This window comes from Anser brachyrhynchus (genome assembly GCF_964034855.1).
Source record: "Anser brachyrhynchus genome assembly, chromosome: 9".
NCBI classification, from domain to species: Eukaryota; Metazoa; Chordata; class Aves; order Anseriformes; family Anatidae; genus Anser; species Anser brachyrhynchus.
Genome location: NC_137703.1, coordinates 9,862,820 through 9,878,241, shown reverse-complemented (window position 1 = coordinate 9,878,241; position 15,422 = coordinate 9,862,820). Strand labels below are relative to the sequence as shown.

The 15,422-nt window shown below is 39.2% G+C and overlaps 1 protein-coding gene across 2 annotated transcripts; it reads right to left on the bottom strand.

Moving 5' to 3' along the window:
• Positions 1–3,827: 3,827 nt before the first annotated feature.
• On the bottom strand, positions 3,828–14,628 carry LOC308199541 (cytochrome P450 2J6-like). 2 transcript variants are annotated; one of them, XM_080603867.1, is made up of 9 exons: positions 13,580–14,628; positions 11,764–11,926; positions 11,256–11,405; positions 10,184–10,344; positions 7,960–8,136; positions 7,243–7,384; positions 5,850–6,037; positions 4,869–5,010; positions 3,828–4,263 (listed from the first exon to the last, which is right to left on the bottom strand). In XM_080603867.1, the coding sequence occupies exons 1-9, from the start codon at positions 13,748–13,750 to the stop codon at positions 4,085–4,087; spliced, it is 1,473 nt and encodes a 490-aa protein (XP_080459993.1). In that variant the 5' UTR covers positions 13,751–14,628; the 3' UTR covers positions 3,828–4,084. The 2 variants fall into 2 exon arrangements, with proteins under 2 accessions (XP_080459993.1, XP_080459994.1); XM_080603868.1 differs by lacking the exon at positions 7,960–8,136.
• Between the last annotated feature and the right edge of the window lie 794 nt (positions 14,629–15,422).

Below are 15,422 nucleotides of genomic sequence, written 5' to 3'. Positions count from 1 at the left end.
AAATGCACATTCCCTGAAAGCAAAACATTAATAAAAGAAATACATTTTCACTAATCTTCTGAAAACCTGCCAAGAAGGCTTGTGCTTCATCTTGCTTCTTTCAGCTGCTCTTTCTTTGGGGCAAAAATTGCTTCACAGGATTTGTGGCTCTGGGACACACAACACGCTTATCCAGAAAGAATAGCCTGGAGTCTGCCAGCCCACAATTTCCAGACCTCCAAGTCAATTAGCTTCCAACCACCACACTTCATTACCATTAAAGCATAATTGAGGAATGTGTATTAACCAAGAAACGGCTGTTTCTATGCTTCTACAAAACCTTTATTTGTTTACAATAAGGAGCTTATTCTTCAAAGCACTTGTTTCTAATTTAAATCTCTCTTTCAACAGCAGGGGTTTTTTCCACTTTAAAAATTAATTCTGATGGGTTAATTTACCTGCTCTTTAACCAGTGTGCTTTTGCAAAATCTACTTAAAATTCACTACTTTTTCAAATTTTTTCAAGTTGATACCAACGTAGATCCCTAGATTTTTAGATAGTCGAAGATTTTGCATCTAGATGTGTTTTTCCCTCAAGCCTGGGGTCCTGCTCTCAAGTCTTTAGAGGTCAAGGGTCTCCATCTCCCAGCACAGCCGAGGTAACAGGAGGGCAGACCGATGGCCCAGGACGCCTGCCCAAGCCAGGTGGCCGTAGCTCTGCACAGGACCTCCACAGCCTCCAGGGCAGCAGCCTCACAGTAAAAACCTCTTTATTTCTTTCCGTAGCCTTGTGGCTTGGAGTTTTCACATCACCACTAATCCAGGTATCCAGCAAATACCACTGCTCCCTTCAACACCTTGACAGATTTAACAAGGCCCTGCCAGTGGTCAGTCACATCCTTCATCCACACCTAAAATTGGGGCACGCTGCAGGGCAGGAAGGGAGCTGCAGGGCACGCTGCAGGGCACGCTGCAGGGCAGGAAGGGAGCCTAACAAAACCAAGGATCGGTACTTGAAGTCACAGCCATGCTGGAGAAGAGAGAGGGTGTAACAAGGCACCCCAGACCCCAGCCCTTCTCCACCTCACACAGGGTGGTCGTTGTGGGTGAGCAGTCGCACAGATGAGTAACTCTCCCCTGTCAAGCCAGCAGCCCACCTTCTCCCATGTTGTCACCCATGCACCAAATTCAGATGATTTTTCCCCAGGACTTTCTGCCACGTTTGCCCATGATGTCTCAGCCACCCTCCCCGGAGCTCAGTCAAGCTGACGGCCGCAGCCTTCCCTCTGGGCTGGCCAGCTCCTAAAATGGCTTCCGCCCACCCCCGCAGCCTCCTCCATGCTTGTCCCAGCCGGGCCCTGAGGATTTCTTTCTGGACTCAGCTGGACGGGCTCCTCACTGTCTTATCTTCTGTTTACCCAGCACTCCCCACACTCACATACACTCTTTTTGAAGAACCACATTAAAATCCCATCTTTCCACACTCACACCAGCTTAGAATCCAGGATTTAAATAGAATCTTTGGTTTTATATTAAATTTCTATGGCAGGCAATAAAACATTCAGTTTAAATCCCGATATCCATCTCCAGTTTCTCCAGGACTACTTTTGTTTCCACATTTTCACATTTTCTATTATGAAACTCTGAAACTTTAGAAAACATTTGTCTCTAGGATGATTCAGCTCCTTAAACCACACGTATCAAACACAATAAAAAATATCAGTGGGCATGTGTAAAGTAGTGCCCAATCAAACTTTTCCGAGCCTTTCAGAGGAATCCAGACATTGCAGACAAAACCCTCCCAGCTCAACTGATCTCCTAAATCATGATGCAATGGCTGTACAAATTCGTTCTAACACCAGGGACATGGAAGATCCTGAGAGCATGGGTTCAGATTCAGAAAACAAGAAACAAGTGTTGAGTAATTTGTGCTTTATGTGTAGGAATGGTGATACTCTAGTGTTGATTACATTCCCAAAACTAAATGTATTTTCACGATAAAGAATATGGCTATGTTTGAAAGTAAACCATATGGCTCTCAACAGGAGCCCCGCAGCTATTGCCTCTTTCCTGCCGGGCTTCTAGGAGGGGAGAACAAGCATAGGGAGAGAGAAGGGAAAAGCTGGCATTTACTCACGCTGATATCTATATTATCAATCCATTATTTGTTTGTTTTCCTTAGGCTTTCTGACAACCACTCCTATTTCAAAATTATATCTTTTTGCTGCTCTAAGTGACAATAAAGCCTCAAGTTGCTTTCTCTGATGATGAAGTGAAGAGGCTGCAATTCATACTGTCATCTGCTTTTTATCTGAATGCATACAAAGCAATGCTGTTAGGGTAAGTAACTACAGCTACTCTGCAAGTAATTTAAGAAACAGCAAAGGATAAGGTAAGACAAACAACAGCATAACATAAGAAGGGCAGTAAAAACAGAAAGCCAAATGAGGCCAAACAGGGAGCAAAAATTGGAAGCAGGAAGGCAGACCAAGCAAGAGAACACCTGAAGTGGATTTTGAAGATAAGACAGAGGCAGGAAAATGAGAGTAGAGTGATATGTGGGAAATAGGATGGCCAGTACATTTTTATATGTCTGCTCCACATCCATCATGCACCTTTCAAATTTTGCTTGGAAGGGACCCCAGACCTTCCCAGTCCAGGTAAAACAGGGGAGCTACAAAGCTTTCACAGGACTCACTGGCAAAGCTGAGCGTGTGGAGTAACCTTGAGATGTTAACCATAATTTAATCTGGCACATACAGTTTTCTCTACAGAGTATGAGTAGGTACTTAGCATGGATTACAACAGCATAAGAGTATCCAGATGTGTTTTTGTGTCCGATTAGATGGCACTGGCATCACAGGTTACTGATTTCATAGATCTCTGCCTGTTAAACTGTGGTGCTTTAAACTACAAGATAGACAGAGGTAACTAAAACAAACACAGCTGACAATGACTTTAGTCCTACAGAAGTTACTACCAGCTAATTGGCGTATAAAAATAACCCGTCATCTGCTAGCATACAGTATCCATTTTGTACCTCACACAGGAAAAAAACACACTCTCAATCTTGTCAAAAAAATCCTTTGTTAAATGTCAGTAACTGAGCTAGCAAAATGTTCAATGTCCACATTTGCTAAGTACTTAAGCACAATGCTCATAAAGGGCTTCAAGAAGTCATCAGTAGTGCCAAATCCTCTGTTGGTGGTGATATGCTAATTTATGCTGATAGATGTCATCAGCTATCTGTAATAAAGAATCCATTAAAGAACTGAAAAGAACAAATGAAGCTGAATAAATTATTGAAGGATCTGCAGTAAACAATGCCAGATGACTACCTATCACGAAAAATATGTGTTCTTATGTTGTTGTCAACCACTGGGTTCATAAAAGAAAGAACTATTTATCAACACTTTGCGTTAGCTTGCTGCTGTCATTTGTCTTCCAGTCCTTGCTCCTTTCCTGGATTGTGAAAAGCTCTCCACACCCGCTCAATGAAGCCATTCCTCCACTTTCATCTCAAGGGCAGAAATACTACTCGTTTTAGTGGGTGAAACCCTCAACTTCTTGACACGTGTCAATGACAGAGTTGCACAACAACAATCCTGTTCAGTCTCAGGAAATGTAATTATTTCAGATCGTATTAGCTGACTCTTTAGAAAGTTTCTCCCAAGAGCTTAACTCCTCCATCCACTAATATCCTGGGACAGATCAAATGACCTCTACACCTATCAACACAAACTGTGGTTTATTAGAAAGAATGTAGAGATATTTTATCATGACACTTTTAATTTATAGACCTTGCTTCAAGTTCTTTCTCTCTTGATGCTGCTTCCTGCTAGCAATAAATAAGACCCAGTTCTAATTCTTCCCATTATATCTTTATTTAATAGTATGCACCAGGACAAATATACCAAGTTTTTGCAAACTGAAAACAAGAACTAAAGATTAACTCTTTGTAGGATGCAACTGTCTGAAAAGCATCTTCCAGTATAGTGATTGACCAAATCAAGAGGAAAGCAAAAAATCTTAAGACAAGTTAAGATGCATTCATTTGCAGAAACAATCATGCAAAGTCTTCCCTGAATCTGTACAGCAACATTTCCTACCGAGGAATAGCACAGAGCTGGTATGGAGGTGGCTTCATTGTACTTCCAAAAACAAACTTTGTGTTGACTTCTTTCACTCCATCGGGCAGGGTGAACCTGAATGCCCTCAACAGAGTGGAAAAGACAATAAAGAGCTCCAGCCTTGCCAAAAGCTCCCCCATACATACACGGCTCCCTGTGAAAAGACAGAAAAGGCAATCAGCCAAGGAATTTCTATCAAAACTAGCTTTCTAATTTGCTTGCAGTTTTCAGGAAAAAACAGAAACAAACAAACAAACAACAACACCACCACAGCATCGATTCTCAAATAGGTAAGAGTTTTTTTTTGCTTGCGTGTCTTCTGCGGACTTAGTCCTTTTCTCCTATGATTAACCAATTGTCATTTAGTGATTCAAAACTGAAAGGCTGCTTTGTATTTCCACTCTGAAAGCTTCCATCTGTATTCACAGCAGGCAGACAGAACATTATAGAAATGATCACCAGGGCTGCATAGTTTATAGTTACAGGCTTAATAGCATTATGAATTTTGTTGCTACTACTTTGATAGTGGGATCTCTCCTCCAAGAGAAAATGGATCTGTTCCAAGAAAAAAGTTTTTATTTGTCATTCCTTCTCTTCCAGTCTTTTCCATATACAATTGGACTTTTCTCTTCCTGGAGATCTTTACAATGGTAGAATAGATTTATATACTTATTTCAGATGCCTTCCCAATTCATGTTGAGGAATGAATGGATCCTAAGTTGTTATCGCATGGAATAAATAGCTGTTCTGTGCAATTACCTATTGAGAATGGTAAGAATGCTTCTCTGTGTACAAAGTTTCCATCTTTATCCAGAAAGTGGCCTGGGTTGAACTGATCAGGTGTTTCCCATTTTTCAGGATCAGACAGAACAGAATCAATATTTACTAGAACTATGGTGTTCTGTAAAAAAAGGAGCACATTTGTCAAAATGTGTTGGTTTTCTTTTTCCTATTGCCATTGTATTTTTAATACTTAGATTTTCAGTAACAGAATGAGTACAAATTTAATGTTACTCTATGATTTCTGCCATGCTAGGGTTGCTTTGAGCAGATCCATAAAAAAAGAATGAAAATGAAACTAAGGAAAAGCAGTGATAGGAGAATATATAGAAACAACCCTAACGTACCTTTCCGTTACAAAACTTTTAAATATTTTAGTTTCATTGTAACATTTGCAAGATACTTCATTTAAAAGCTTGTGACAGGAAAATAATTTCAAATTTCCAAGGTTTTCAGTAGAACTATTTTTTCTGGTTTTGGATGACCTTTTTTCGTAAGCTGCTAGGCCCTTTTGACAAGGGACTGACTTGAGACTGCTGGAAATTAATAAGCTTATTTCCAGTCTCCATTCACAAGATTTCTATTGTCAGAAGTCATGTTCTGAAAAGCTACTAGTAGGACAAAGTGTTTAGGACAATATACACAACTCCTTGCAAAAGGCTTGCTTTAGAGACAGTCATATCTTAGGGACAGCGCCAGAACTGGCAGGACACAAGAGTACATGTCCCCAACCAGGAAAACCCTCAAAAGGATTTCTAAATTAAACTCATGTACCACATTGCTGCTGATATTGGCAGTTCTCAATCACAGATGCTTTTCAACTAAATGAGCAACAAAGCAAAAGGACCTAAAACAGGACAGTGTTTTGGACAGGCAGTCATTTAAAACTTACACTAAAACAATTTTAACAACTATAATTGCACCAGGCCTCAAATATTCAAACATGCAGTATGCCTGTACCTTTGGAATAGGATATCCCAGCAGTTCTGTGTCCTTCACAGTCTGTCTGGGAAGTGCTATTAAGATGATATTACTGTATCGCTGGATCTCATGAATTACAGCATTTGTATAGGGCAACCTTTTTCTGTCCGTGTAGCAAGCTAAATTGGAACGACCCAGAACAGCATCCAGCTCCTTCTGGACTTTCTCTGTAGAGGAATATTGAGCTTTAAATATACAACAATCTATAAGCTCTATTATCATATTTTTCCTATTGCGTTTTACAGTTATAATACCACCCAGCAAGATGAAAAAGATATTTTAAAAGATAAGAATACCTTCAAATTCCCATTTGGATGACCTAAATTAAATATTAATCATGTATTAAGAGGTTGGTTTAGTAATTGAACAAGGACTAGTTTTCACTCAGAACTACATGGATTTTGATTGCCATCTGTAAATGGCAAAATTACTATTCTGTAATTACCTGCCTTTGGGAAGCACTTACACAAAAGAGTTTTCTCCCCCAAGGACATTTTATTATTATTATTATTTACAACCTGAATTGAAATTGTAATTTTTGATTAATTTCTGGTCTGAAATGGTCTGGTCATTGCAAGTAGATTGATCCCATGCATCAAGAAACTTAAGATAGCTCTAATGTATCCTGAGAGGCTGAAAGACCATGTTGTGAAAATTCAGTATATGCTGTACAGTCTCAAATTTTAGGTCTTTTGAAGAGGCATTAGGTAACAACAATGGGAAATCTCTTCTCCTTACCACTTCAGCAATTGCCAGCCTCCTTCTGCACCTGACACCCAGCTTAGACTGTCAAATAGGAGGCTTTCAGGGTGATTAATAATACATTTTAATCCTTATTATTCTGTGCACTCTGATTATTTCTTTCCATTGCCAACCTGTATCTTCTGTGAAAATCATTATTAAAAGCATACAATTTCAAGCTACTCAGCCCAACCTTTATTTAATATCTGTTTATATGCAGATATCTATGTTCAAGATTCTAAGTTTCATATAATAACCACACAAATTAACAGCCTCCCACTGCATTGAATTGATTTCTGCTGCAATGTACTTGGGAGCACATCAAGGAGCGGAAGTCATAGGTCAAAGAGGGTGATCCAAAGACTCTATCTTGTGGTCACTGGAAGTCTAATCAACTGGAATTGGAGGGGCAAAGGTGTAATATATCTCATCCTAGAACAGACTCTTCCATCTGATTGGATGGATCACACCCTGCATTCTGAGTCTTCTAGAAATGAAGCCTGAAATGACTAGCCTGTGTGTTAGCAAGGACACAGGAAGAAACAGACACATGCAGTTCACCTGATTCGTATGCTACTATTTGAACTCCTATAATTTCTAAAAAGCTGCAGAACTGTTTGTGTGTGCTTACCTTGAACATCAGGATAAACCACCATATAAAGCAACGCCCAACGTAAAGTGGTAGCTGTAGTTTCTGTACCAGCCAGAAAGAGGTCAAAAATAGCCTGAATCAAGTTTTCTTTGTCATATGTAGCATCAGCATCTCCTTCAGTCTGCAAATATGAATTGCAAAGATCAAATTAAGGCACACATAAGAGAAGCAAAGCACTCCGCACCAGAGGAATATTTATTGATACTATTCAAAATGAAAAATAAATAAATGAATAAATAAAGGGCTAGAAAAGAAAACTTCTTCAATAATACATTTTCTAATATTCTCCAGTGCATTTGTAAATTTATTCTATCCACATGCACATTTGGTTCTTCAGCCGTGACAAATTTATGTAATCACATATGCTTTCTAATCTTGATACAAATCCTATCATAATTGTTATTCCTAATTGTATCTTAATCATATGATGATCTGCTATTATTGTGGCTGTAGATAATCTACCCACAAATCTACTCACATTATTACTTCATCCTCCTCCTGCCATCTCACAGTTTCAGTTGTTGGTTGTTTTTTGTTTGTTTGTTTGTTTGTTTTTTAATTCATCCACCTATAAGCTTTTCTAGGGTATATTTAATTGTATATTTCCCTAATTGATACTAGACACCATTATAATCAAAGGAGCACTTAAAATCCCTAGTTGTTAGTGGAGCCTAAAAGGAGAACAGAGATACTCACTTTAGCTATCTGATCCAAATAATAACCAATAAAATTTTGACTTTCATCTGCTTTTCCTTTTTCTTTGTAGCTTTCAATTTCCTCTGCTAACAGAGTTCTCATAAAATTTACACTGGAAAAAGTCTTCTTACATGGTGTTAGAAAACGGTCTGCAAACCAGGGAATCTGATCATGTACCTGTGAAAGAGAGATTTTAGATATGTGGTATTCAGCAAACTAAATTTGAATACTCATATAGGCTTGTGGGTAGTGGAAGAAGAGAATGAAAGACTGATGACTGTATCTTCACCACTACACTGAAAAGCTAATTCCTGTCCAGTGATCCATTAAAGACTTTCTTAGTACTATTTTTCCCTGGAGCAGAATTTCCCTTAGTTTTATGCTATAGATTTTTTTTTTTTGTGGTGTACAAAGAATAGATGAGGTTCCTCTGAACTTCAATAGCAAAAACCTCATATAAAAAATATCCTTGTTCTCAGCCTAGCATACATATCATTTCTCTCTGAGTGTTAAAAAAAAAAAGCTGATTTCCTTTCCTTGACACACCTGCTAAACTGAAAATAGAAATATCCAAACCCAGTTGTTTAGTTGTTTTAGTATCTTACTGTAGGATACTGAATGCATGGGGATTTTACTCAGATACATTTTTTCCCAGAAAAGAAGTGCAGTTAGTCAAACACATCACATGTGTGATATGCAAAACAACTTTACAGAGCAGAAACATACAGAGCCGCATGGATTCCCTGCTGTTTATTCACATTCTTTCGCTTAAACCATTATAAAACAACATCTCAGCAGAGGAGAGGAAAAACGACTTCTATATTAATTCCAATCCTCTACTTCATTTCCCTTTCTCTTTTTCACCTTTTACAGATTGCATCATGACATTCCACTCCACACAGCAGAACTGCCCTGCTTAAGTTACGTGTTAAGTTGTAATTCTTGGGCTCACCTTTTTTAATGGCAGCTGCATTACAAACCTATGCCTTCCCGTAAGCCTGCTTATATTCCTGGCTTTCATTTCTTCCTCATCCTACTGCACAATTTTGCTTAAAACTATCTGTCTGCTTACTAGGAAAATGGATTAGTACAGGTGATTATTAAAGGATTGTACACCACTATGAAAGCACTGTGGAGAGCAGGACAGAATGCAATACTGGGCTAGAATGTTTTGGTTAGCTGTGGACGCTATTAAGAGCTTTAAGAAGAGCTTATACAAATATCTCCTGAAAGCAGTTTGGAAGTAGCTGATCCTGTGTTTACCCTTCTTAGAAGATATCTTAGGAGTCATTACACCCGCATCTTCTGGGAGAAAAAGTCTTTTGATTTTTTTTCTTAACCAGAATTATCAAATTAATCCTCAAGTTCTCTTAGACCTCAGTTACAGCAATTTTCAGTTAGCAAGAGATGGTGAAAAATCACGTAAGATGTAAAGCCAGTTGCATTCCAGCAAGTTCTGCAGGAGCAGGTGCCTTGTACATTGGTAAAATGACTACTTAACTATATACAGCACAGTGGGTCCCATTTGTTAATGGTTAGTGATAAAACTGCCCTGGTTTGAGACAATCTGTTCCACTGTTTTTGCAGCTGCAGTCACAACTTCACACAGAAGCATGATAGCAAATTTTCTCTCCAGTGAATCAGATGGTAGGTTAGGAGCCACTGTCTTGCCAAAAGTTATAGGAAGCAGCTACCATTAAGCAATTACATGGTACTTTTGTTATCCCTGTGCAAAACAGTTGCTCTGCTTAAGCTTCTACAAGGTTAGCTGACAGTAGCAAAGGAAGTAGTCAAGACCCATGTTACTCTTTTGATAGTAGTTGACAGTCATATGATTTCAGATAGTGAAGAAAGCCACTTTGTCAGAATTTAAGGTTAAGCTTTTTTCAGACCTTTTCAGGTATTTTTGCTTACATTTTGCTGCTGTGTTTCAAACACTGGAGCTGTACAGGTAGCGCTTTTGTGAGAAAGACCTTCGTACATCTCTGTCATGTAACGAGCCTACATGCTTCCATCCCAGTCCACCAGAACTGGGAAATTTCGATGCTATGATAAGGCATAAGCAACTGAAATCAGTTTTAAACTAGTCATCTGGAAGTACTGTTCTGATGCATACTCCAGCGACTCCAAGTGCATTAGTATTCATTTTTGTTATAAAAGTAACCAGCAAGTTGCCTTTCATTGTCTAGCTGTATAAAATAACCAAAAAAAAAAAATTCCTCACATAAAAACAGCTGCTGTTCATAAATGCCGATATATCATCAACAGCTTCAATCAAGCGGCGAAAATTTTTGTCTTCTATAGAGAAGCGATGTCCCAAAATCAGAGCACAAATCACATTTGAGACAGCATGAACAATGGGCATAGTGGGGTCCAGAGGTTTTCCTGTCAACACAGTGAACAGTATTCACCAATAACACTTATTTTTCCAGCTTTTTGCACTGAATAGAGAGATGATGAAATAACATTTTATCAGACTCTTCTGACGTTAGTTAGATAAGTGGACGGAAAATTGCAATTTATCAGCAAAAGACATGAGTAAAAAGTAAATTCAGACACCCAAAGTTTTTTTGTTGATTACCAAAAAAAGGCAAGACTGCTGGTGAGAATGGGATTTGTAGTGGTAATAATAAAAAACTCCCAGGTTTCAGAGAACCTTGGCATCAACAGATCTCACGTTTGGCAATAACTGGTACAAAAAAAGTCAGCCAAGATAGCATATGAATAAGCAGCAGAATCAAAAGGAGAACCATCCTTTATTCTCTGCTCACATCCTTTGTATGTGAATAAAGGAATAATTGAGCAAACCTACAGATGCTCCCCATTTTTCAGCAGCACAATTTAAACAAACTTCCTCTCTTACTGAGGAAGTACCCCAAGCCATGTGAGGTGAGCTTGTTCCACTGCACTTGCCAGAGCAGAGCCATGGGGTTCTGCAGCCTTGGCCAAAGCTTTGAATACTTCATGCCTTGTTTTCTTTTCTGTAGAGGGATATAGGGTGCTGTGAGATCTGTTTTGTTACTGTTTGCTGTTACCCTGAGAAATACCAACACTTACAGACAGCAACCATGGAGCCTCAGTTCTAAATTCATCCTGTGAGGTGGTTTCACAGGTAGCACTTCAAGGAAATGCTTCCCACAGATCGTACCATTCAGACCTTTGAGACTCAGCTCCACATGTACAATTCTAATCCAGTTTTGTAACCAAATAAATAATTTCAAAAGCTACCAATGATCCATTCTTCAGCAAAAACACTACCGCACATACTGACCTGAATGCTGAGCACAGGCACATACCATTTGTTTCCCGCAAGTATTCCACCAGGCGACAGGCTTCCTCTTGTATTTGACAATCCTGGTCTTTTTTCCCTACTCCCATTCTCCTCATTGTTACAAGTCCAAAACGCCTCTGTTGCTTCCAAAGATGACCGTTAGAGAACATAACACCTGGAATCATAATGAATTAATGTTGTTAATGCTGTATGAATTAATAAATACATACAGTTAATGTTTCAAAGAAGTTTCTCTGTCAAGTTAATTTTTGTCAGCAGTCCTGGAGCATGTCTCTGTCTTTTCTCTTTTCCTCTTTTCTTCTAGTCTACAATCTACTACCTGTATAGAAAATCTTACTATAGCTGTATTCTACCATTATTGTTCCAACAGAACCCAAAAAGCAATGTTTCATAAAACTTTGAGAAAATATTGACCTTTTTTTCCACCATAAATTAAGCGCTCTGAGACTCTGAATCAGTTTCCAAAACCCGGGTTAGAATACCTTAGAAGAATCTGTGAAAATCATAGTTACCCCTTCCATGAGTTAATATTTTGAAGGCTAAGTTTTGTGGCCTTCCAGCAACCTCTTCAGCATGGGCAGTCATACCCTCCTTCACTGCCTGGTACCCTTGCAGGACAACCACAGGCGTGTTTGCAAGCCATAAGGTGAAGATATTACCATGAAGTTTGCTCATCTGTAGAACAAAGCAGTATCAGAACAACATGGATGAGAACCATCACATTTAAATCAAAGAAGGCGAAACAGTTCTTCACCCTTGACAGATTCCCCAAGGGCACTGGACCTTAAGAAGAGAGCATCAAATTAATTCTTACATCTAATATAGCTTGCAGCCGGGTTTCTATGTAAACTTTCATTTACTAAAGATCAGAATGTCAAACAGACAATATTGCAATAAATAACATCAGACGTTGGCATGTCTTACAATTCAAACTCATTGCAGATGAATTCCTTCGTGTTTGTAAGATGACAACATCAGATAATGAGTTTTAGGAGAATCATCTACTGTTCCCCCTTGTGTATTAAGTGCAGCAAGAGCAGCTGAGGAGGTGGGGAAAGCAGGAATCACCTTCTCCTTTCTAGCTCAGCTGCGGTAGCCCTGTGTCTCCAGCACAGTGCACACAGCCATCACTAACAGAGGTAGGCAGAAGAGCCCTTTCCCTGGCTGAAGAACTGGGAGCTGGAATAGTAAGAGAACACAAGGCTGAGGGAAAGGCAACAGTGCTTAGGTCAAAGTAGGAAGTCTGTGGGGTGGAGTAGGCTGGAAGGAGTGAGGAGCTGTCAAAATATTCCAAGAAGTCTACTGCAGGACTAGAGGAGGGCAAAATTGTGCTGCCTGTGAGCAATCAAGAGGGAGCAGATATGCACATTGTGCAAAGATTTATATGCATGTGCTTGCATATTTGGTATTTATCTAAGGTTGAATTACATTTTTGGAGGGAAAAATTTGCAGCTTTTGAAATCTTGAGATAAGCAATACTACTCTTCAGGTTTGGGAGGTCAGAAGTAGAAGAAAATACAAGAGACATGCAGCATCTATAATTTTACGTTGAGGAGTCACACTACTTTGCCTTGAAATGTGCAACTCAGGAGAACTATCAGGATGGGGAAGAACCAGAGAAAAGGAAGCTTGAGAACAAACAGTGAAATTGAGGTGCTATTACTCATACATAAGCATTAAATATAAGCATTAAATATTTAATATCTAAACTAGAAATATAAAACAATAGGATAACAATTCTTGAAGTGCTCTGCATTACAACTGGACTTAGAAAAGAGTTCATTGTGAGTGTAGGCATGTAATGAATTAGTTCAGCTATTTAAAAGCTCAATCAGGCTCAGCAGACTGAAGTTTCTTCTGAAAATCTGACCAAATTGTATATGAGCAAAAAATTTAATCTAAGCTCTTTTGAAAAAATCTGTTGAATAAGCATTAAAAAAATCCTTTCTACACTGAAAACACATAAGCACTCAATAGCTATTTCATGGGGTATTTAGAAATTGCCAGTGCAGAAAGAACCAAAACACAGACATATGAAAGCCTCCACAAAATGTAAGTCTGTTCTTTACAATGCTTTTCCAATTTGTAAGGCAGGAATATTAGTATTGTTTTGTTCACGTACACTTAAGGTTTTAAAGACATGGTTCCTTAGTAAGCCAAACATTTCAGAAGAACAACCATATTTAACTCGTCCCCATAGATTTTCGTGTCTACACAATACAGAATAAATCTCTCCCTAGCACTCAAAAGAAAACTATGTTAACAAAAGCATACATTCATTTTCAGTCAGTCTATGAGTCTATTACTTAGTTGCCCAAAAATACATACTTTTTTAAGGATGTCATGATGAATTCGGAACTTCATCTGCAGCAGATTTCCAAAGAGGGGGTATGGAGTTGGTCCAGGAGGAAGTTGTCTTCGCTTCCATTGCAGTTTCAGAAACTCTACAAACAGCAGAGATGCAGCAAAAAATACAAGCCCTATGCTTACTGTTAACATTTCACTTCTGATTTCTAAGGCTACCTTGTCTCTGGAAACTTGCTATACAGCGAGAGATCCATTTTTATCTTGTTTTGCTGGTACCTCCCTATGAAGAAAAAGATGTTTAGGCTTATGTCTCTCTTAGTCCTTCCCTCTTTATCACTTTCCTTTACTTTCTGATCCCAGAGAATGAAGCGTTCTTATTTTTAAGTATATAAGACATTGCTCCATTACATTACAGCTACAAATCTGGCAAGTGTCAGTTCTTCAAGGAAAACCAAATGCAGGTTAATTATATGCTTCCTTGTGCCAAGACAGTTGCTGTGACAAAAATCCCTGCCCACAGTACTGGTTTCATAAGGGGCCTCTTGCAAGAAGAGGGAGAGCCAACAGAATTTTCTGAGGACTAGCTACACACCCAGGGAGAGGTTGATGAGATCGCTCTGAGCCTTCTCTTCTCTAGGCTATAGAGTCCCAGCTCCTAGCCTTTCAGAGAGGTGAAATTCTCCAGCCTGTCAAGGTCCCTCTGGACAACAGCACAACCCTCTTATGTACCCGCCACTCCCCTCAGTTTTGTGTTGTTGGCAAGCTTGCCGAGGGTACGCTCTGGCGCATCATCCAGACCGTTAATGAAGACATTAAACAGGCCCAGAACCAGTGCTGACCCCCAGGGCACTCTGCTAGTTACGACCTCCAACTAGACATTGCACTACTGACCACTACCCTCTGGGCCCAGCCAGTTTTCAATCCACCCCACTGCCTGCCCACCCAACCGATATTTCAACAGCCTGTCTATGAAGAACTTGTGTTGGACAGTGTCAAAGGCCTTACCGAGGTCCACAAAGCCGATATCCACTGCTCTCTCCTCACCCGTCAGGCTGATCATTTCGTTGCAGAGGCTCCTCACATTGGTCAAACGTGACTTCCCCTTGGAAGCATTTGGCTTCATAAACAAACAAGATCAAGACATTCAAATTGGTAAATTAATATTGTAGTAACATAGTAAAAATATAAGCAAACTTTAAATCCCAAGCTAATCTTTATTAAAGATTAAATAAAGATTATGGTATTATTGAAAATACGAGGGTGGGTCAGTAGACTGTACACGAAAAATTAAATCCCTTTGTTGACCAGCTTAAAGTTAAATATAAGCCTTTTTGAAATACTCGGATTAGATATTTATGAAAGCTATTCACTACTTATCACATTGTACTTTATTAAAGATAAGATTGCTTATATGTAGCAACTCCTAGCACAATGAAGTTTTTGGCCACCGGTTTGCACAGGTCAAACACATGCTTAAATCTTGCTGACTTAGCTCTATTGGTGTGAAGTGTGAAAAATATTTGCTTCTATGCTGATGTTGCTGCATGGCTGAAATCCCTTCTGTGGACAGGATCACACTGACAGACGTTTGTTAGTTTATGCTTTTGGAGATGCAGCACCATCATGTTGGCATAAAGGCTCTAATAGAACAGGTTAAGAAGTTCCTCAGGTTGGACAGGGCAGAAGTAGCAGAGGTTTGACCGCAGCGTCGATCTGCTTCTGAAACAAGAACAACAGATGTTATAGCCATGGGTGTGTATGCACACAAACACTAAGACTCCTCAATCCCATAATTAATAAGGAATTTTAAACCTTACCAGACAGAGCCGGACTGGGCTTGGAAAAAAACTCATGTGATGTTCAC

Coding starts and splice junctions, on each gene's coding strand:
- LOC308199541 (XM_080603867.1), bottom strand. CDS start 13,750: ATGTTAACAGTAAGCATAGGGCTTGTATTTTTTGCTGCATCTCTGCTG. Junction 11,927..13,579: donor ATCATGACATCCTTAAAAAA/GTATGTATTTTT, acceptor TTTGTTCTACAG/ATGAGCAAACTTCATGGTAA. Junction 7,385..7,959: donor ATTTGGATCAGATAGCTAAA/GTGAGTATCTCT, acceptor TCATATTTGCAG/ACTGAAGGAGATGCTGATGC.